At 42.1% G+C, this 22,932-nt stretch overlaps 1 protein-coding gene across 6 annotated transcripts in view; it reads right to left on the bottom strand.

The window, feature by feature from the left end:
* psd3l (pleckstrin and Sec7 domain containing 3, like) overlaps positions 1–22,932 on the bottom strand; it is a 146,494-nt gene that overhangs the window by 44,748 nt on the left and 78,814 nt on the right. For all 6 annotated transcript variants that reach the window (XM_056265554.1, XM_056265552.1, XM_056265555.1 and 3 more), the window contains one exon: positions 20,312–20,401. In XM_056265554.1, the coding sequence (XP_056121529.1) occupies positions 20,312–20,401 (90 nt within the window). The remainder of the gene's footprint in view (positions 1–20,311; positions 20,402–22,932) is intronic.

Here is a 22,932-nt window from a genome sequence, read left to right as displayed (position 1 = left end):
TTTATCAGTGGACCGATGAATTTCGGCATTTTCGATAAATTTCATCAATTTATTAGCCTGGGAAAACCCAGACAACTTCCGGCAAATTTAGATTTGCTCTGAAAGTTAGTCTGGCAAAGAGCTCACTCAAGCCCATTTCCAATCCGCCGAAATCGCGGCACCAATCAGAAGCGTTGGGGCGGGCTTTACACGATGACGACAGCGCTGGGATTTTGGAGCAGATTTTGTAGCCTACATTACAAAGATGGATGCCGCCGTCGAACATCACTCGTTCCAATCAGCTATCGCGTCTGTTTTAATCCATTTGAACGTTTCCTTTTAGTTAAAAACCGAGCAAAGAACAACACTCGGAGACGTTTCTGCCGCTCTGCATACGTCATCTCCTTCAGCGCTCTGATTGGGTTTAGGTCTATCCGCGACGCCCGTTGGTGACGCCCCTCTGGAAATGATTTGTCTATGACGCTTTGCCAGACCATAACTCAGTTACAACTGAGAATGGTCTGGATTTAACCAGGCTATCAATTTATCTCATCACCAAGAATATCAGTATTTCAGTAACGCTGTTCTCCTAGCTAAAGATCACATTTAGATTTGTCAGAAAAACTTTCAGCATTTCAGTCCTCCTCGAGAAACCTCTTGAAGACAGTGAGAAACCTGCGTAGGAATGAAAGGTTTACATCTGCATGCACTTGCATGACCACATAAGCACATGAACCCTCAGAGCAACTCCCTGGAAAGGAGACTGAAAAGCACAGAGCAGGGGATTCAAGAAGACTTCCACTTTGAGTACAGTTAAACCAATAATTAAAACACGTAATCAGTGAGGCAGTGTTGCCAATCCCGATGAACAGGCCTTTAATGAGCCCTCATCAGCACTGACGCTTCATGTTACATGCCATCAGGCCAACCAGGCTAAAGCAGAACACAGCAAGTGCGAGTAATAAAGTCTCTGGCCAGCTTGCAACTGGTGCAGATTTATTTGATATACTTTTGTAGAAGTTAGCTTTCACTTGTTCTGCTGATACTGTATATATGAATCCTCTTCAATGGTGTAATAAAAAAACACACACGAATACTTTCTATATGCACGGTTCATACCTCTGAACTCCTGTCAGCAATAAAAGAACAAAAGCATCACAACATTGTGTTCTGTGATCCTGAAGAATGAGCTCAAGGATTCTCCTCTGCTTGAGCAAAGCAGCCGGCGTCTAAAGATACTCACTGAGATTTTCCATCTAATATACAGTTATTAATCTTTTGACCTTTGATTTAACGCTTTATTTTCAGACAGACGAGCTGCGCCGTTTATAAACCTGATAGCAGACAATCTTGCCGTGAAGACAAACAATGTCTATTAGATGACACACTTGAAACACTTCTGGACGATCAGAATCATTCGGATCAGTTATTGATCTCACCCAATCAAAGCTTCTAACAAGATATTAAACTGTAGTGCAATAGAGACAACTAGATAAGGCGGGAACATGCAATGGATGTAGTTGGTGTTTCTCTTGAAGTCATCACAGGTCACTGTCTTGCCCAACACCTTCAGCATTATGTGTGTGTGGAGTTCAGCTAAAATAGGTCCGCTAAGAATAGAAGCGTCATACGTGTGTGTCGGCAGTGATCGGTGTCTGATTACACAGCTGTCAATCATCTCTCTGTTTCAGAGCCAGAGTTCAGGCAAATCCAAAGAGCCAAGGGTCTTCAATATACCCGGACTCGAGCATTCAAACATTACTGCCGCTAATCCCGTCGACTGGTCAACGCTTCAGCTTTACGCAGTATATAATCAGTTTATATTCAGTATGGTACTGAATACTAAAATGAACGATTAAAAATGCCACAAATATGAACTATTCCAACTAATACTAAATTAAATAAGCCATATTGCCTAAACAGGGATCAGATATAAAGTAGTTTCATATGTGTGCAAAAACAGTAGACAAATATATAGGCCAATAAAAACAAGATGTTTACATTTCCTGAGGAATGTGAGTGATGCCAGGGTAAATCTCACCGACATGATGCTAGGGAGTTCTCAAGTTGCATACCAAATGACGCACTATGCACTTTGTAACTGTGTAGTGTATGAGGTTGTACGGTAGTTTTGTTACAGCCCCTCCCCTCCTATGCTTCGTGATTAAAGCTGTGACTGTCGAGTGCATGAAGTGTCCAATCTTCCACACCTTGTTTTTTACGTTAATTAGGTGCATCATGCGGGTGTTTAAAGTGTGCACTTTCTGTGTGGGATTTTCAGTGTGAACACTATTCATAAACATCTTAATGCCTGACCACAGTCAAAAGAGCTCAGAAGAGGCTGTGATATTCTGGGGTCTCATTTATAAACACGGGTCTGGAAACGTGCATACGCCATTTCCCACGCAAAGGTTGTGATCAACTAAAAACAAGCTTGACGGGATAATGTGCGCACCTGTAAGTAAACTCTGAGCCGTGCGTACGATCAGTTTGGCGACACCGATGGTGATCTGAGGGACTGACGGCTGATGAAGGAAAACCACTTTAGATCCTCATCATTAATACAGTGCATGCTCACAATAACCGTTTAAATAATTAAAAGAATTATTTAAACTGTTTTACATCTGATATACACATTTAGATTAAATATGCCATTCTCATTAAGCACTCAAATTACATACAGTAAAATCATTACCGAGAAGTTACAAAAAAAATTATATTCTAATAAATAGAAATGCTTGTAGTGGATGCGCTGCTTTTGAACACTTTTCCTGTGGCATGCTGTGTTTTAATGTTTTAACTAAAGCGAGGATTGCTTAGCACATGATAATAGCAGAACTCTTTATCTGAGAAAATATTTTCCAGCAAATAGTGTTTAATAATGCACAATAAGGCCTATCTGTTTCCGTTAAAAATATAATGCACTTAAAAATTGTGTTTTAAAAGATTGAGAAAAACTTTGATTAAAAACTAAATGATTTTTAGCATCGTAACGTGACGGCACATTGGTATCTCATATTTACCTGAGTCTGAATATTTTTTTCCGTAAGCCCTTTTTAACGTTTGGGCGCACACACACTAGTAAGGATCCTACGCACAGTTTTATAAACGAGACCCCTGGTCTGTATCTCTAGATGGGGCTCAGGTCCCTCCTTACATGGTGAAGTATAAAGCTGAGCTCGCATAATAAGCCCGCTGAAGGATGACAGAGGGATCACATGACCTTTCCAGACTCTGACACAATGCTGTGAATGCGTAATATTGCGAGCTAGGGAACAAACCCCTAAACTTAAGAATGAGCAGCTCATAAAGCAACACTAATCAGCAAACCAGGCTCAGCTATGCTTAACTAGGGTTAGGGACAAATACACAAGTACATGGAGATATTCAGAGATGCTGTCCGTCTCATGAACACACAGCCATTAATCAGCAACATGAAACTTTAATGTGACTATGGTATCAGTGAGGAAATATAGAGGCATGAAGTTTCCTCTGGATATCAGTCGTGACGTACATGGCTGATCATCGTGACTACACTACAAACAAGGCTATGATCATAAACACAGAAACATTCAACTTGTAGATGATACACAACAGTCCGCCATCAAATTACAGTCTGTAACTAGAGCAGATGAGAAATGAGATATTAGACATAACAAAGCAGACCGCAAGAGATATGCGAGATATGAGAGAAATTGTTCCATGTGTACGGTGTTTGCCAATCTACTGTAGACACGAAGTCACACAGTTACAGACCTTCACAGTTACAGACACTGAGGCTTTCATGTTTATTTGTGTCCACAGCCACAGTCCTTGGGAAAGACGCTCTTAACAAGCCACAATGTTGCTCGGGTTATAAAACTGCCCTTAAATCACAGTGGAAAATGCCTCGTTACAAGAACTCTTGAAAAGAAAACCTTATTAAATAGTTTGGCATGTTCTTCTAATATTTTAAAGGAAGAAACATTAACAAAACGGTTTCAGTGCTTAAAGTCCCTGCAAAGTCCAAATTAAGTATGTGTTCTGAGTTTGTCACACCACAGAAAAATGTGTTATTAGCCACCCAGACAAAAAGTTGAATGATAAAAAGCCGCCAAGTAAATAAAATAAGCTATCAAAATCTTTAAAAAGTGAGCAGTACGCTGGGGGCGTGTCCGCTGTGGGGGGTGGGGGGGTGTCCGCTGGATGCGCTGAAACCACGCCCACTCGCGGGAAAGCTACGGACGCTGATATTAGGTGAAACTGCTTTCGGGACGGGAGGATGAAGGCCGAGGCGAGAGATAGTCGGTTCGGCCCCATTCACCAGTAACAGCTTATCCTGTGTAAAATGATCACTACAGAGGCGGGTGTTGGTGGTGATCCTCAGCTCTCCATCAAGGTTGGCACTTCACAAAATTAATCCACCTCTTCTTGATGCGATCGTTTTTCGGAAATTTAAATAAAGACACCCATCTGTTTTGTACATGATCGCATCCAGGTAGTACGCATTTCCGTGACGAAGGCATAGCTAGCAAACTGTAGGCTGTAGTAACTAATAGTACTGACAGTAACTCGCGATTGAGCGGCGAGCTGATGCGAATGTGCTCTACTGCCTATTGTTAGAGGAGGGTCCAGCCAGCCTCAGTGGCTCGAGGACTTCATCAAGTAGGGGCGTGTCCAGGAGCTCAGGGGCTCCAGTGTGTGATCAAGTAGGGGCGTGTCCAGGAGCTCAGGGGCTCCAGTGTGTCATCAAGTAGGGGCGTGTCCAGGAGCTCAGGGGCTCCAGTGCGTCATCAAGTAGGGGCATGTCCAGGAGCTCAGGGGCCTCATTGCGTCATCAAGTAGGGACGTGTCCAGGAGCTCAGGGGCTCCAGTGCGTCATCAAGTAGGGGAGTGTCCAGGAGCTCAGGGGCTCCAGTGCGTCATCAAGTAGGGGCGTGTCCAGGAGCTCAGGGGCTCCAGTGCGTCATCAAGTAGGGGCGTGTCCAGGAGATCAGGGGCTCCAGTGCGTCATCAAGTAGGGGTGTGTCCAGGAGCTCAGGGGCTCCAGTGCGTCATCAAGTAGGGGTGTGTCCAGGAGCTCAGGGGCTCCAGTGCGTCATCAAGTAGGGGCGTGTCCAGGAGCTCAGGGGCTCCAGTGCGTCATCAAGTAGGGGCGTGTCCAGGAGCTCAGGGGCTCCAGTGCGTCATCAAGTAGGGGCGTGTCCAGGAGCTCAGGCGCTCCAGTGCGTCATCAAGTAGGGGCGTGTCCAGGAGCTCAGGCGCTCCAGTGCGTAATCAAGTAGGGGCGTGTCCAGGAGCTCAGGCGCTCCAGTGCGTCATCAAGTAGGGGCGTGTCCAGGAGCTCAGGCGCTCCAGTGCGTCATCAAGTAGGGGCGTGTCCAGGAGCTCAGGCGCTCCAGTTCGTCACCAAGTAGGGGCGTGTCCAGGAGCTCAGGGGCTCCAGTGCGTCATCAAGTAGGGGCGTGTCCAGGAGCTCAGGGGCTCCAGTGCGTCATCAAGTAGGGGTGTGTCCAGGAGCGCAGGCGCTCCAGTGCGTCATCAAGTAGGGGCGTGTCCAGGAGCTCAGGGGCTCCAGTGCGTCATCAAGTAGGGGTGTGTCCAGGAGCTCAGGGGCTCCAGTGCGTCATCAAGTAGGGGTGTGTCCAGGAGCTCAGGGGCTCCAGTGCGTCATCAAGTAGGGGTGTGTCCAGGAGCTCAGGGGCTCCAGTGCGTCATCAAGTAGGGGTGTGTCCAGGAGCTCAGGCGCTCCAGTGCGTCATCAAGTAGGGGCGTGTCCAGGAGCTCAGGGGCTCCAGTGCGTCATCAAGTAGGGGTGTGTCCAGGAGCTCAGGGGCTCCAGTGCGTCATCAAGTAGGGGTGTGTCCAGGAGCTCAGGGGCTCCAGTGCGTCATCAAGTAGGGACGTGTCCAGGAGCTCAGGGGCTCCAGTGCGCTCCAGTGCGTCATCAAGTAGGGGCGTGTCCAGGAGCTCAGGGGCTCCCGTGCGTCATCAAGTAGGGGCGTGTCCAGGAGCTCAGGCGCTCCAGTGCGTCATCAAGTAGGGGCGTGTCCAGGAGCTCAGGGGCTCCCGTGCGTCATCAAGTAGGGGCGTGTCCAGGAGCTCAGGCGCTCCAGTGCGTCATCAAGTAGGGGCGTGTCCAGGAGCTCAGGGGCTCCCGTGCGTCATCAAGTAGGGGTGAGTCCAGGAGCTCAGGCGCTCCAGTGCGTCATCAAGTAGGGGCGTGTCCAGGAGCTCAGGGGCTCCAGTGCGTCATCAAGTAGGGGCGTGTCCAGGAGCTCAGGCGCTCCAGTGCGTCATCAAGTAGGGGCGTGTCCAGGAGCTCAGGGGCTCCCGTGCGTCATCAAGTAGGGGTGAGTCCAGGAGCTCAGGCGCTCCAGTGCGTCATCAAGTAGGGGCGTGTCCAGGAGATCAAGGGTTCCAGTGCGTCATCAAGTATGGACGTGTCCAGGAGATCAGGGGTTCCAGTGCGTCATCAAGTAAGGGCGTGTCCAGGAGATCAGGGGTTCCAGTGCGCCATCAAGTAGGGGCGTGTCCAGGAGATCAGGGGTTCCAGTGCGTCATCAAGTAAGGGCGTGTCCAGGAGCTCAGGGGCTCCCGTGCGTCATCAAGTAGGGACGTGTCCAGGAGATCAGGGGTTCCAGTGCGTCATCAAGTAAGGGCGTGTCCAGGAGATCAGGGGTTCCAGTGCGTCATCAAGTAAGGGCGTGTCCAGGAGATCAGGGGTTCCAGTGCGTCATCAAGTAGGGGCGTGTCCAGGAGATCAGGGGTTCCAGTGCGTCATCAAGTAGGGGCGTGTCCAGGAGATCAGGGGTTCCAGTGCGTCATCAAGTAAGGGCGTGTCCAGGAGCTCAGGGGCTCCCGTGCGTCATCAAGTAGGGGCGTGTCCAGGAGCTCAGGGGCTCCAGTGCGTCATCAAGTAGGGGCGTGTCCAGGAGCTCAGGGGCTCCAGTGCGTCATCAAGTAGGGGCGTGTCCAGGAGATCAGGGGTTCCAGTGCGTCATCAAGTAAGGGCGTGTCCAGGAGCTCAGGGGCTCCCGTGCGTCATCAAGTAGGGGCGTGTCCAGGAGCTCAGGGGCTCCAGTGCGTCATCAAGTATCGGGAAGCCGATATTCAAAAGTGAAGCGTTTGTTTACCCCAGGATTCGTAAACCAGCCCACGTGCACGCACACTCAAATACGAGATTTTAATTTCTCCCCCGACTTGACGTCAAGACGGGGCAGGATATACCATATATGGACACCGCAGACATATGCTGCAGGAAGCCCGCCCTGCCCCTCTACCCCTCATATTCAGTCAAGAAAGATGCAGAAATGTAGTGCACATGTGAGTTGCTCTGTGGTTGACTGCCAGAATCAACATTCAAATGTGTTTTCTCTACCAAAAACGGACCAAACTACCAGGGACCAGTGGATGAAATTCATTTTTAATGACGCTGTTCCAACAACCCTATCAACTGGCTCAACGTTAGGTGTCTGCGCTAAACATTTTACACAGGAATCCACTGTAAGCTGATAAAAAAAAGTAGACTACATCTCCGTTAATGTAATCTACATTAAATAAAAGGTAAACTTATGTGGGAGAAAATAGCAACAAACGTTTTAGCTCGTTACTGATGTTAATGTATGTCTCAGTCAAAATGATTATCTTTACCATTCAGAGACATGTTGATGTAGACGTCCTTCCACTGACTCTATATCTTCCGTTTCCAGCTCTGGTTCAGAGTCTGGCTCAAACATATATGGTTGAATTCCGTAGGTCGCGGCCAGGTCGGGTTCATTCACAACTTGCGCCATGATGTCATTTTGGAATGATATGCTGAAGTTAACTGTGGTGTCAAGCCCCATCCTTCCTGCCACCAATCAACGCGCCCCTCATTTGCATTATTAAAATGACCGTCCACGACAGCCAAAATATCGCATCAGATCTCGCGAGACAATAATGCATTCAGAAATAAGGGTCAGAGGAGCTCTGTATTTTTTTTTTTTTCCACTTTTCTTTTTTAGAAGGGCCTGAAAGACTATAATAGAGCGTGGGTATCCAAGGTAATACTAGGTTATGACTCCTTTAATCAATAAATTACAGTTACAATACAGTTAAAATACAGTTTACAAATGTGCAAACATGCTCATTCCCACCTCACCCGACCCTCTGCCAGAAACACTGTCTCTGGTGCTCGTCTTGGCTTGCCCGCAGCAACAGGAAGGGAATGGCTTGGGTAAAAGCATACATGCACATGTAATGCTGGACGGGCTAAGGAACTGATAAGGTAAAGCGGGAGTTGACGTGTTGTGGTCAGATGCTAATATCTGCCATAGTGCGGAGGAAGTAGAAAACTACTGATTTTAGCAGCTTGGACACAGGAGGATAATTTTGGAAAACGTGGTATTTTTTATAGTAGAATGACCTCTTATATGTCAAAAGATCAAAGCATATTTTTTTTTTATTGATGTTTATCAATTACCAATTCAGACACATTTAAAGCTCCAGTCCGTAACTTTTCCTCTTTGTCGCCATCTCTCTGTTCGAAATCTGTAACTGCAGTGATTCGTGGAATTATCATCTTTACGTGGGTTGTAAATCGGCATGAAACAGCGCGGATGAACACAGTGCTTTGAGGCGAGTGCTGCTGTCAGTCACCGCGCTGTGTGGATACTGGCATACAGAATCACAGATTCACTTTTTGAAAGTTTGACCAACATAAGAATTTTCATAAGAAAATGTCTTCTGAACAAGTAAGTAAAATCCATTTTTGTTCTGACCATCTAAGGGGGAAAAAACATTCGACATGATAAGCTTTGTTAGATTTAATCAACGCGATTTACAGCAACCGTGCAAATTATAGTCTACTTTGTTCTCAAATTGTTCATGTTAACAACATCAGCATTGCGTGACTAATGTTAAATTTAATGTGTTTTATGGTTACCTGTGTAGTTCAGAATTCATATTCTCCATAATAGCAAAACGAGAAAGGCACAACAAAGGAAACTCCACAACTGTGTGAATTAAGAAAACGTACTGTTACACGATTGAACTATTGAAATGTCTTACTTGTTCAGCAGAAAAAAGCGTCTCTTCTTCCGTTTCGAACCCCTCCAAAACACGGAGTTCACGCACTTTTCAAAAGCCCCGCCGATGTTTAAATCCTTGTGTTCGCATGAAACGGTTTCTTTCTCTTTCTCTAGCCACCTTAAATCCGAAGTACGAAGTCTTTTGGGTTTTATAACTGCTGAATCTCCAGTTGACACTGATGATTGTTGTTTGGATCTTTCTGGATGCCATGAGTTTAATAATGTAAAGTGCTGCGAGAAAAGCCTATACATCTAAACATCTCGTCACGCGCAGTACAGCCGGCTAGCCGGAACTCCTTCTTTATGTGTACGGGTGTGACGTCATGACGCAAAGACATGCTCGAATTTCCCGCGGAAACCCACCAGTACCACTGGAATTAAAATCATTATTACAAGCTAACCGTTTTGAATCTAGCTATGGCAAGCAGATAGTTTTGACCACTGGCAGAATACGTTTTTTTTAATATAATTATTTTGGATTATTTTTAACTTAAAAAAAAGTTACGGACTGGAGCTTTAAACAAAAAAATTACCTATACCTTTTAATATATTTAAAAACTATATTTATGATCAAGATGAATACACTCGCTTGTTTTCCAGGTGTTGATTCTACAAAGAGAAGAGTACATTTCTAAGAACTGCAAATAACTACTTGTGTTAGACATCCTGTCTATTTTTAGTTATAAATAAAAAAATAAATAGTGTCTTTCTGCATCATTTATACAATTAATCGCTTAAGTTGATGGCCCCAAAATATATATATCAGCCACTATTAAGATACTGACACATGAAATAAATAAAAATTATGGCTTAATAATGCAAATAAATAAACTAGGGCTTTGCGCTTAATCGCATCCAAAATAAAAGTTTGTGTTTGCATAATATGTGTGTGTGTACTGTGTATGATTATTTTGTATATGTAAATACACACACGCATGTATATATTTAAGAAAAATGTGTTATTTATATATAATATAAATATATATATACTAGGGGTGTAACGGTACATGTATTCGTATTGAACCGTTTCGGTTCGAGGCTTCCGGTTCGGTACGCATACAAACCGAACGATTCCTTGGACCATTTTTCTTGCCGACAAAATCCGCGCTGGCGCGATCACCACAACGTTGCGCAACATCAAATGGCAAACGCAATGAAAGCGGAACGAAACTGCGCTACCCATTATATTGTGCTTCACGGATCGTTTGACCAGCAACATCTGTGCAGCGCGAGCCGATCTCGATCAAGCGACACTGTTACTACACAGCGCTAAGAGATCCAGTGAAGAAAACATTTGAATTCGCCACTGAAGTAATAACATCGCTGCGAGATCGAGTGAGAAGCATTCACATTTCTCCGTTATTACCGTAGATCTCTATTAGATCAAACAGCCCTGACGTGGACACCAGGAGAAACATTGTGCCGTGAATGAACTAGTTATAGGCTTTAAGTCCACAGACCAGCAACATTCACCATGGATTTAATATAGTAACACTAACTGTAACCAGTTTGGCTGCAATAGTGAAATGCTTTCAAGTACTTCACACAGCTTTTCCCAGCACTTCAAAACTCAAATGATATATAAATATATATATATATTTAAATGTTATTTTTAATGTGATGACCAAAACATTATTTGTTCAAAGATGACCCCCATTTATAAACCTGAAAGTTTCAAGATGTAGGAAAACTCAGTTATTTAAAAATATTTTTTCTTTCAACAAATAAGAAATTTCTCTGGCATTTCTTTCTTTTTGCTGTATCGAAAACGTACCGAACCGTGACTTTAAAACCGAGGTACGTACCGAACCGTGATTTTTGTGTACCGTTACACCCCTAATATATACACTATATACATGCAAATATTTCTTAAATATATTCATGCATGTGTGTGTGAATTTACATATACAAAATAATCATACACAGTACACACACGCATATTACGCAAACACAAACCTTTATTCTGGATGCGACGAATGGTTGCCCACCCTAGATGAAGCATTGAGTTCTGCTACAGGCGCTATGAGCCTCAGTCTGCCAGTTCCTCCAGACGCCAGCCTAGAAATATGAAAGGACAATATAAGCCATCAATATATTTTGAGTTTTGGCAGGTTGATTTCACTGCAGAAAACAAGACAGTGACTCACACTACAGGAAACTTGACCTTGCACTCAGAGTGTGTCACTGAAATGGGCTGAAAACAACTTTAAATGATTCTGACCTTGCACTCTCAGATCGTAATAAAGTTGTCTGATCGCCTGATACGTCAATATGAGCGAGGCACGTCTGCCAAAGATGCAGAGATGCTTCATTCCCAGCACTGAGCTAGCTCACCCGAGACAAGATCATCTGCGTCCATTACAAGACTTCTCCAGACTAACATCAAAAAGACACACACTGCCGTTCAAATGTTTACGATCTGTAAGATTTTTAATGTTTTTAAAATAGGTCTCTTCTCCTCACCAAGACTGCATTTATTTGATTAAAGATTGATTGTGAAATATTATTACAATGTAAAATAACTGTTTTCTATGTGAATATATAGTAAAGTGTAATGTATTCCTGTGATCAAAGCTGAGTTTCCAGCATCATTACTCCAGTCTTCAGTGTCACATGATCCTTCAGAAATCACTCTGAAATGATGATCTGATGCTCAAGAAACATTTATGATTATTATCAGTGTTGATCAGTGTTTGGAATAACGCCGTTTAAAAGAACGGTGTTAGGTAACGACGTTATTTTTTCAGTAACGGGGTAATCTAACTAATTACTTTTTCCGTCGTTACAACGCCGTTAACGTTACTGGACGTGAAATGCGGTGCGTTACTATGCGTTGATTCATGGGCGTCAGTTTGGTTTGAAAAGTGTGGGGGACAGAGACGCATTCGGAAGTGCACTTTCAGAAGTGCTGGGTACAACGACGCAATATACGTAAATATACGGTTAGTAAAAAATATACTAATGTCATAGAACGGATACCTAATACAAATAAATAAAACATATCCAGTTAACTAGCAGAGCATTCATTTAGTTCGCTATTAAATAAGAGATCTAGCGCTTAAATCTGTTGTTTTTGAGATCCAGCTGAGCGCTCGTGCTGCTGCGATCAGTGTCATGGATACTGTTGTTCTCTTGTGGCTCGCGGCGCGCACAGTCTTCACTCGGACGCGCGCTTCAATCCATCGCCGTTGCGGAGACTCTATATTCATTCCGGTGAAATCACAAAATAAAATGCACACAAACGTGTCCCTATATATAGATACAGCTATATCTAGGAGCTAAAGTTCAATCTTTAAAAGCACTCCATCTTGTTAAACTGTTTACTTTTTTAATGAAGATAAAGAAATACAGCAGCCTATGTCTTCCAGACTATTTATCTCAGGTTGTTAGAGTTTGTTTGATTTATTTAATTTGCTACAGTTACTGCAAACACACTTTATATTATTTAACTGTTTACTTTTGAAGAAAATACTTGAAGTACAGAATGTCTACCAGACCTGTTGTCTGACATTGGGAGTTTGATTTATTTAATTAAGAATTTGTAGTTTAAAAGTTTACTTTTGTTGTGAACAAAACACTTGGAAGTACAGGTTGTTAACTTGACCAGTTGTCTCAGGTTGTGAGAGTTTGATTTAATTCGCTAGAGTTAAATGCACTTTATATGGTGTAACCGTTTACTTTTCTTACAAAGATCATACTTGAGGTGCAGGATAAACCTCTTGCTGTCTGTCGACGTGCAATAAATATCGAAAGTTACGTACAAACACCTGTCTGTTCAACTCATTTCAACTGACTTGTGAAAACTGCTCAAAAAAACAATCCAAATTCTTTGACATATACCGTAGCAACTTTTTTTTTAACAGTAACGCAAATAGTTACTTTCCCTGGTAACGAGTTACTTTTATTATAGAGTAATTCAGTTACTAACTCAGTTACTTTTTGGAACAAGTAGTGAGTAACTATAACTAATTACTTTTTTAAAGTAACGTTCCCAACACTGGTGTTAAAAGCAGTTATTTACATTTTTATTTCAGGATTCTTTGATGAATAGAAAGTTCAAGAGAACAGCATTTATCAGAAATAGAAAGCTTTTGCCACATTATACACTACCGTTCAAACGTTTGGAGCCAGTAAGAATTTATTTTTTATTTTTTGGGGGGAAAGAAAATAAATCAATACTTTTATTCATCAAGGATGAATTGAATTGATCAAAAGTTACAAAAAAAGACATCTATGATTTCAAATAAATGCTGTTCTTTTGAACTTTCTATTCAACAAAGAATCCTGAATTTTTTTTTGTTTTTAACACTGATAATAATCATAAATGTTTCTTAAGCATCAGATCATCATATTAGAGTGATTTCTGAAGGATCATGTGACACTGAATACTGGAGTAATGATGCTGAAAACTCATTACATTTTAAAATATATTAAAATAGAAAACAGTTATTTTAAATTGTAATATTTCACAATATTAGTTTTTTCTAGTATTTTTTAATCAGATAAATGCAGCCTTGGTGAGCAGAAGAGACTTCTTTTAGAAGCATTAGCCATCTTAGCGAGCAGCTCATGAACGCAGGCGTCGCATGGAGTTGGCAGAGGACAGCCACGACAGACGCTCGGCAAGGGCACTCAGTTTTGGTGCAGCTTTACATAACGTCATATAAAGTGCGCACTGAAGTTACTGCCAAGTTATTAAGCATGCAATACACATACACATTCTGTTAGTGTGTGAAGTGTCTTCATTTTAATAAAGCGGGACAGAGGGGTGGAAGAGCTGGTAGTGGGGGGTGTGCACTGATTCTGGCAGCTCACACTCGCTGGAGCCGGAGTCCGTGCGGGCCGCTTCGGCCTGTGGCTGATCGAGCTGATGGAGCGGCAGGGACTGTGCCAGCACCGGACATCGCAGAGGCATCATGGGACAAAGATAGTCTCGCAGCAGGGCCACAGATCTGACGGGGAATCAAACCACCTCAAAAAAGGGGGAGTGACCCTACAAAGCCCAATCAGTTTCCAGTAGACATCTGAATAGCCTTCCAATAACGGGGTATTGCTTTTACGATTAATCTCATCTGAACACTCGTGTTATGTTTCGTCATGAACTGGCAAATGATATTCCCTCAAGTAACAGACTGTAAATGCTGAGTGTCCCTAGAAGGTGCATGCAGTGTAGGACTTCATGTATTAATTGCAAATTTGAGAACAGTTTGTATTGAAACTTTACTTTCACTTTACTTTATTTATAAAGCACTGCACAACTGCACCTGCAGACCAAAGTGCTGTACAATCAACAGCATAAAACATTAGGGGTGCTCCGATCAGGATTTTTGGGGCCGATCACCGATCGCCGATTACTGGAAGCTGTATCACCCGATCACCGATTACTAGGGTTGGGTATCGTTTGGGTTTTATCCGATTCCAGTACCTACTCGGTATTTTTTAAACGGTTCCGGTGCTTAAACGGTTCTTAAATCGGTACTTAAGAAAATGAAACCGCACACACTTTATCAAAAAATAATACCCTTTAATTTACAGGGCCAAACTGGACACACTATTAACTTAAATCTTTAAACAATATAAATACAAGTAACATATGGTAATAATAAAACCAATATAAAATAAAAATTCATATTTACATAATATCAAATGAAACAATATTGTATCAAACAATGTAATACTGGAGATTAATAGAGATTACTAGCAGGCAGAGCTGCCAACTCTCACGCATTGACCGTGAGACTCACGCAAATGACCCTTTTCACACAGAAAAATCGCGGACAAAGAGGACACTGACAGACAAGACAGAGAAGGTTACTTTTGATATGGAACAAATCCACAGCTGTCAGATTCTGTCAATATTTTTACAAGATTCACACAATAAATAACGTTTTGGCTCTTTGAAATGTGACAGATTGCTGTAGCGCGTCAGTTCAAACGGCACGTGATACAGCAGCCTACAAATCCACTGCTTCTTAGCTACGCAGCGTTGAGTGAACCTATGAAAGAGAACATCTCTGGTTACTGGTGTAACATATCTCTCAATAGGGAACGGGACGCTGCCAAGCTCCTCGCGCTGCCGACCAGCTTCCTTTTTCGGCAGAGAAATCTGAGGAGCAGATGGCGCGCGCGCGCCAACATAATATGACGACGTAAGTGCGTCGATGCGGCGCCCGCGCCATCAGCCAATGAATTGGCTTGATTCTATATGGGATTCAGACTATCGGCACACCCAGAGGGCGTTCTGACACGTAATTTTACACGTGAAATGCAGCCAAACCTTGTGAGAAAGAGCGCGCATGCGAGACAGAAGAAACTGTGCTCCAAACTGTGTAGCACACGCACGGCGGAGAGAGAGCGAGCGAGAGACCTTGTGTGTGTGTGTGTGTGTGCGCGCGTGTGTGCCTAATGAAGTTAGGCACCGAAATCAGGCACCGAAATTTTCGTTCTTATTCGGTCTGGTTACTACCGTTTACGTCGGAACCGGTTCCCTATTGGCACCGAGTTTCGGTACCCAACCCTACCGATTACAGGGTCTATTTGAAGACTTCTTTTTATCATGTAGCATTACTTATTAAACTATATTTAACAACAATGTACATTAAGTATTACATTTAAGAGAAGACAATGCATCATGAATTGACACCTGTGTATTTATTTGCAAGCAACATGTATTAACATAGCAGCTTGGTTATTGGGAGCAGCTTAGGGCTTGACATACAACTTTCCTGTAGAATATAAAATAAAATTAATAAAAGACAGAACATCTGAGTCTTTAAATTTAGCTTTAAAATTAATCTGAGTCAGTCAGCCATCAGTTTTTCTAATACACCTAAAGGACCACAGGGAGTAAAGTGCACAGCAAAAAAAAAAAAAAAAAAACTAACAACTTCCATATCTGCATCTATAACTTTGCTTTTTTCTGGGATGCTTAGTCAGATTTTGTGGGCATTTAGAGAGGAAGAGAGAGGTAGAGAAACCTTTTGTGTGTGTGTGTGTGTGTGTGTGTGTGTGTGTGTGTGTGTGTGTGTGTGTGTGTGTGTGTGTGTGTGTGTGTGTGTGTGTGTGTGTGTGTGTGTGTGTGTGAAGGACCCTTGCAAAATTATTTTAAACAGATTAAGAAAGCTATGGAAGCAAATAAGAGACATAACTATTTGAAATTTAACAGCCACTGAATACTTAGTTTTGAAATATTTTATTTTGAAAAACATTTATCTGAATTTATTTCCTCTGAATTCACCCCATTGGAATTATTTTACTTTGGAAACCATGTATCTGAATTTATTTGTTTATTTGTTTTGTTTAAAAACCTGAATATCGATTTTAATATTTTTCAATGCTCACAAATTCAGATACAAAAAAAAAATCAACTTACAGAATTTCAGATAAAATAGATTCAGGTTGATCAAATTCAACTGCTCAAATTCAGATCGAAAAATTCAAGTTAAATATTCACATGGTAACATCCGGGCTACCCAGGATAGGCCACGCCCACACCGGGGGGAAAGCAATCCAACCGTCTCTATTGATTTGCATTGCGAGAGGCTGCCTCCTTGTCATTTATGACACAAAAAACAAAACAATGTCTAAAAGCTGTTGTGAGACAAGGTGTACAGCAAACAAGCAAAATAACCCAGAAATTATTTTTATACGCTGTCGACCCCAAAAACGGTTTGTTTTTCAGGACATAAAAGTGGATCAATTGAGAAAGAGCGCAACTATTTCTCGAACTACTCTGAGAGAACTACGCCCAGCCTCCCCATATAGCACTGGAACGCGACATGATATTGTAAAAAAAAAAAAAAATTCATAATTTTAACCATGTCGATTGCTTATTTCACCACCCTATGTGAACCTGAGAAGAGGAGATATATTAAATGTACCCATTCTTCATGCTGATGCTTCACGTCTTATTGCCTGAAGCCTATCTACTTTTGTCTCCTTAAAGGCTGGCTTTACCGGTTCGGAAGCTTATAAAACTGTATTTCTGTTGTGTGTTTTTTTAGCTTATTTGCTGAACACCTTGTCACACAGCAGCTTTTATGCATTTTTCTGTCTTTTGTTATATGTTATTATAAGGAGGCAGCCTCTCGCAATGCAAAGTCAATGGAGACGATTGGATTGTTTCGCCCCGCTTTGGGCGTGGCTTAAATACGCTCTGTCTCTACACAGGCTCAGCTGTTTTTCCTATCCTGGGTAGCCCGGATGTTACCATGTGAATATTTAACTTGAATTTTTCGATCTGAATTTGAGCAGTCGAATTTGATCAACCTGAATCTATTTTATCTGAAATTCTGTAAGTTGATTTTTTTTTTTATCTGAATTTGTGAGCATTGAAAAATATTAAAATCGAAATTCAAGTTTTTAAACAAAACAAATGAACAGATAAATTCAGATACATGGTTTCCAAAGTAAAATAATTCCAATGGGGTGAATTCAGAGGAAATAAATTCAGATTAAGGTTTTTCAAAATAAAATATTTCAAAACTAAGTATTCAGTGGCTGTTAAATTTCAAATAGTTATGTCTCTTATTTGCTTCCATAGAAAGCCACCACTACTGGTCACATCTATGGTTAGACTGATTTTTTTTAGATCCAGTGAAGTCTGTCCCACCATGTAGCTAATATAAATAAATAAAACATCTTCAGTTAACTAGCAGATCATTCATTTAGTTCGCTATTAAATAAGAAATCTAGCGCTAAAATGTGTTTTTGAACTCAAGCTGCGCGCTCGTGTCCGCGGCGATCAGTGTCATGGATACAGTGCTCTGTGCCTCGCGCAGTCTTCACTCGGACGCGCACTTCAATCTATCGCCGTTGCGGACTCTATTCATTCCGGTGTAATCACAAAATAAAACACAAACGTATCCTTGCTTGATATAACTGTAATAGTGCTATTTTCTGATTGGCTATTGTGTAGCTCGACGAACAACACCAGTGGAAACGCACTTGATTCATGCCGGTTCCACAGTGAGAGCGGCGCGGCCAGAGTTTTGGCCGCTGCGGCATATTAAATATATTACAAATAGTTTCAGCGTTAGAAATACAATGTGTGGCGGGAGAGCGTGACAAAAGACCGAAATGAGTGACTGTCACGCTCAATGCTTGACACTTGAGAGCCCTGTTGTAGAATTGCCAAACCGGTGAAGCCATTTTTACCAGGGCGAAAAAAAATTGTCTCGCGAGTTTTGCGTCATCTGATCGGCTTTTCTGGATCGGCCTTTATAGAGACCGCCGATCACACATCCCAAAGCAATTATCGGCCGATCAATCGGAGCACCCTTATAAAACATATAAACAACATACAACTTACTAACACAGATACTAGCCCAACCTCTCGAAGGCGCAGAAGTAACAAGCATTTTTAAAACGAGCTTTAAAAACATTTAAAGATGTGATCTCTCTAAGTTCAAGAGGCAGACTATTCCAAAGCCTCGGACCCGCGACGGCACAGGCCTTTAACCTCAAATCAGATCGAGGGACAGGAAGCAATGATTTATTATCTGAACGTAAAGACCTAGGTGCTTGATGAAGAGCAATGAGCTCAGATACATGAGCAGGAGCTATCCCATCATGCACTGCTGTAAAAACATACAGCAGAGGTCTATATTTTATCCTGAAATCCCTGAGAGAAGCGAAAATAGAGAAATACGAGGACTTTTCTCAGCATTCGGATCTAATTGCAAGCGTGATATAGTGGTCTGACAGGACCCTACATACAAAACATTGCAATCGTTTCCCAACAGAATCGGCTTTAAACAAGCAATAGACCTAACCTGGAAAAAGCAACTCTTAACTACAGCATTAAACTGCTCATCAAATTTCAGCTCTCGGTCAAACAAAACAAACACCTACATTTTTTACTTGGTCATGGCAACATTCTGACCATGTGCCGAAATAAGTGGCAATATCTAAGCATCCTCTGGCAAAGAAAGAAAGAAACCGAGACCTTCCCAGAGTCCCTCGGGTGTGTATGAAAGCCTGTAGACTGATTTTAATCTAAAGGACGTGACGTTTACGCTCCTGAGAGCCTCTTCTGTTCAGTGACACATGAACCGAAAGCTGATGTTCAGGATAATGCAGAAAGAGCCGTTCTGTACTGTGTCATGCAGAGAAAAGGAATTAATTCAAACTATAGTCTCACATAGCCAGATCTATATAGTCCACAGTCTTAATTATACTTTATAATCAACTATCGTAACAGTGTAATTTGAATGACCTGGTCTGTCGACATGATGCCGGTGAATCTCAAAGCTGGTTCAATCATATCCTCATCACTATGATCAGATGCTTTCTGAACTGCTGTTTCTCAGCGCTGCCATGCTGTTGTTTATCTTGTTATTGAGGAAAGCACACAGCACATATTCATCTAAACGTCGCTCTCAGCATCGTTGGCGGCGTCGGGATGTTTGTTAAAGGTATTTCTAACTTTTACTTCTAAACAAAGAACGAAAAAGTTTGTACTGAGTATATAAGGGTCTTGAATCACGTTCAGTCTCGTGAGCGCGAGGAATAAGCAGCTGACTGCAGTTCACTCAACGGCCACCGGTGTCGCTAATAACAAGGCCTTCTCATTTCTACATATGACACCCGTTTAAGCCAGCCTGTGACTAACCCTCCTATGCATTTAATAAATTACAAGTTATATTTGTGGATTATAATTCAATTCAGGGCATTATTTTTTTCTTTAAAAAGCTTGTAAATTGTTTTTAGTTACTATGGTTTAATAACAGTTTGTATTCATTTGTGTTGATCTACTGCTACTTTGGTTGTTCCTGTAGCTCAAACAACAACGTAACGTCGAAAGCTTTAGATTAGCACCTGCCAAATGCATACATTTAAATCTGTGTGAGCGTTACTTACCATCACAAACAACTCAAGATCTGAAAATGTACATAAACTATAAACTATATTTGTATTTTTACTTTAGTTTTCACTTTTAACCATCCTGCTGCATTAGGTAAAGCCTCCAAACGCCCCTGTCGGTCTCCAATAACAGCATGCATTACTAATGAATCCAAGGCAAGAGCGCTTTGGTCCTGAACCTGTATCAGGTGTGCAAACATCAGGGTGATGGTGATTGATTAGTAAGGATCAGATGATCTTCTGAAAGCAGGGGAAAGTAGACGGCATTGTGTGTTATGGAATATCACGGGCTCCGCGGACCCGGAGAAGCTGATTTCCATTTTGAGGTTTTCTGTATCCATCACATGGGTTTGTAATGTAATGCGTCCTTGCACACGTGATCTCACAGAGGAATGCTGGGAGAAGTGTTTGAGTCTTACCTTCAGCAGCTCCCGGGGGAAATCTTGTCCTTCGTTGAGTCCTTCCAGGTTATTGATGAATTCCTGGCATGTCATCTTCTTCCCAATATTCTGTGGGGCATGAGAAACATTTATTGGTCTGTTAATGGGACAGGATGGCACTGATGTGAGCCTGTGAGGCTGACGGGACCGGAGCAGATCCACGGTGAATCAGCCAGTCCTGCTCTCTCATCACATTTACAGGAGAGAATCTGCCATGTAAAATAAGGAGCCATATGAGATCTTATATCACAGTATTTATCACTATGTAGTTGTCTTTGCTGGAGGTTCAATCTAAAACGGTTTATATTTTAAACACACTAGCGTAAGATCTAAAAAAGAAAGAAAGAAATTAATACTTTTATTCAGTAAGGATCTATTAAACTGATCAAAGTGACAATAAAAATAACATCATGTTATAAACTATTCTGAACAAAGTGTCATAGTTTCCACAGAAATATGAAGCAGCGGATCATAATGATCATATTTGAGCATCAGATCATCATATTAGAGTGATTTCTGGAGGATCATGTGACACTGAAGACTGGAGTAATGATGCTGAAAACTCAGCTTTGATCACAGGAATACATTACACTACTATATATTAACATAGACAACAGATACTTTGAGTCAAATAATTTTGATCATATATGTTTGATCAGATAAATGCAGCCTTGGTGAGCAAAAGAGACTTCTTTCAAAAACATTAAGAGAAAAATATAGACCCCAAACCTTTGAACGGTGGTGTGTATGTATTAATGCCTCTTTTTGGATAATTCAATAAATAGCTTTGCAAATGAAAAGTACTTGATATTATTTGATATCTTTCTCTGCGCATGTGTAACTTGATGGATGCAAAGCTTTATAAAGGTTATTTATAAATGAATGTCTGACATCATACAGTGGGAAGCTCATGCAATGATCCACGGACTGAAGCGGTGGACTAAACTCTGTGGAGGAGGCGACGTCTTTAACATAACGCACAGGATTAACAATATCAATTACAGCGCCGGAACTGATCTGATCTAATAACATAATATTATTTAACTGTACTGTGTAATCGCTCACTAATGAGTGAGTCATTACTGACGGCCCATAAATATTTGCTCTTTTTACAGTTTGTGTACATACATATTATTTTTGGAATGTTTTTATATAAAACATTTAATAATAAAAATGTAACTATTCATTGAATCACTAAAACAGTTTGCATTATGTTAGAGCATCAACTATCCAATGAAAAGTGCCTCTGTTTCTGGGATTGACCACCGCTTTTACTTACAGGTGTGAGTCTCTAAAGGCTACGTTCAGGCTGTCAGTCCAAATCTGATTTTTGTGCATATCCGCTTGAAATCTGATGAGAATGAGTTATTGTGAACAGCAATAAATGATAAAATCACATGAAAATGAAATGCGATTTTTACAAATCCGTTTCGAGCTACATCCATATGCGCATTTCTGGAGATCCGTTTCAGTCTGACCGCTCTGGTCGGATTTCGTGTAGTTTATGTGACTTTCTCACGCCACGTAAAACATAAACGTGAGGCGTTATTATGTGAAACTGCTGAAAGTCACTGCAGAAACAAGGTTGTGTTGCTGGGAAGTGCTAAACAGCAGAAAATGACAATATAGCGGAGACGTGTTTTGAGACCGGCGGAGACGACAGCACAGCTCACGCCAGCCTCGTGATGCGACTCAGGACACATAGTCCAGTGCACAGCTGCACATTTACATGTTGTTACATTTAAATAAGACCACATCTCTATTGCAAACCCCTCCATGGTGCGATTGTTGTTGTTTTTGGCGTATTCCTACCAACGCAACTTCAATGCCACAGAAACCAATGCAGATATTCCCGAAAACGAGAGCGCTGCATGGACACACAACTAGGACCTGAACAGTTGCGGTACACAGTGAGTCAATCATTTTAGATCGGATTACAATCGGATACACAAATAATCTGATTTGGACTGACAGTGTGAACGTAGCCTAAATGTCCCGTTCAAACAGAGACTTACAGTAGCGTCTTGAATGCTGACAGACCCAGATGTCAGGCCGGTTCTGTACACACAGCACGGGTTTTCCTAGAATACTGTTGTCAGTCCTGAAAATGTCCAGGTGTGAGTTCGGTTATAGAAAGCGGGTGCCCTTCCCGTGAATATCTGAACTGTGTGTGAACCTAACCGTATTAAAGACTCAAATACAGGACCGACAACCGCATTCTGCTGCCGTGTGAACGCAGACTTTCTACAATACGTGACAAACGTGTTCTGTGAGAAAGCAAAAGTACAAAAATAGATAAGCACCAAACTAATTTCATACCAGCGCTGTATGACAGATCCCGCAGAAACAAACAAACGGTTCAGTTCTACACCCGCTGCTATGCCTTCTTCATGTCCAGAGCTGCATCTCACCACATGAGCCGTCTGCGATATAACTCAGCGTTTACAGTGAGCTTCAGGCTTCTCACAAGCGCCTACAGTAACCACATACACTGACTGCTGCTATTAGACAATCACGTCTGCAATTACTCTGTCAGAACCGTGATTTCTCGGATTGCTGCTTTTATAAAGTCATGAGAAAGACTGGCTTCTAAAATAAAG

This window comes from Rhinichthys klamathensis, unplaced genomic scaffold (genome assembly GCF_029890125.1).
Source record: "Rhinichthys klamathensis goyatoka isolate OS25496 unplaced genomic scaffold, OSU_Roscu_1.1 h1tg000236l_1, whole genome shotgun sequence".
Classification (NCBI taxonomy): Eukaryota; Metazoa; Chordata; class Actinopteri; order Cypriniformes; family Leuciscidae; genus Rhinichthys; species Rhinichthys klamathensis.
This window is presented reverse-complemented; position numbering and strand designations above follow the sequence as displayed.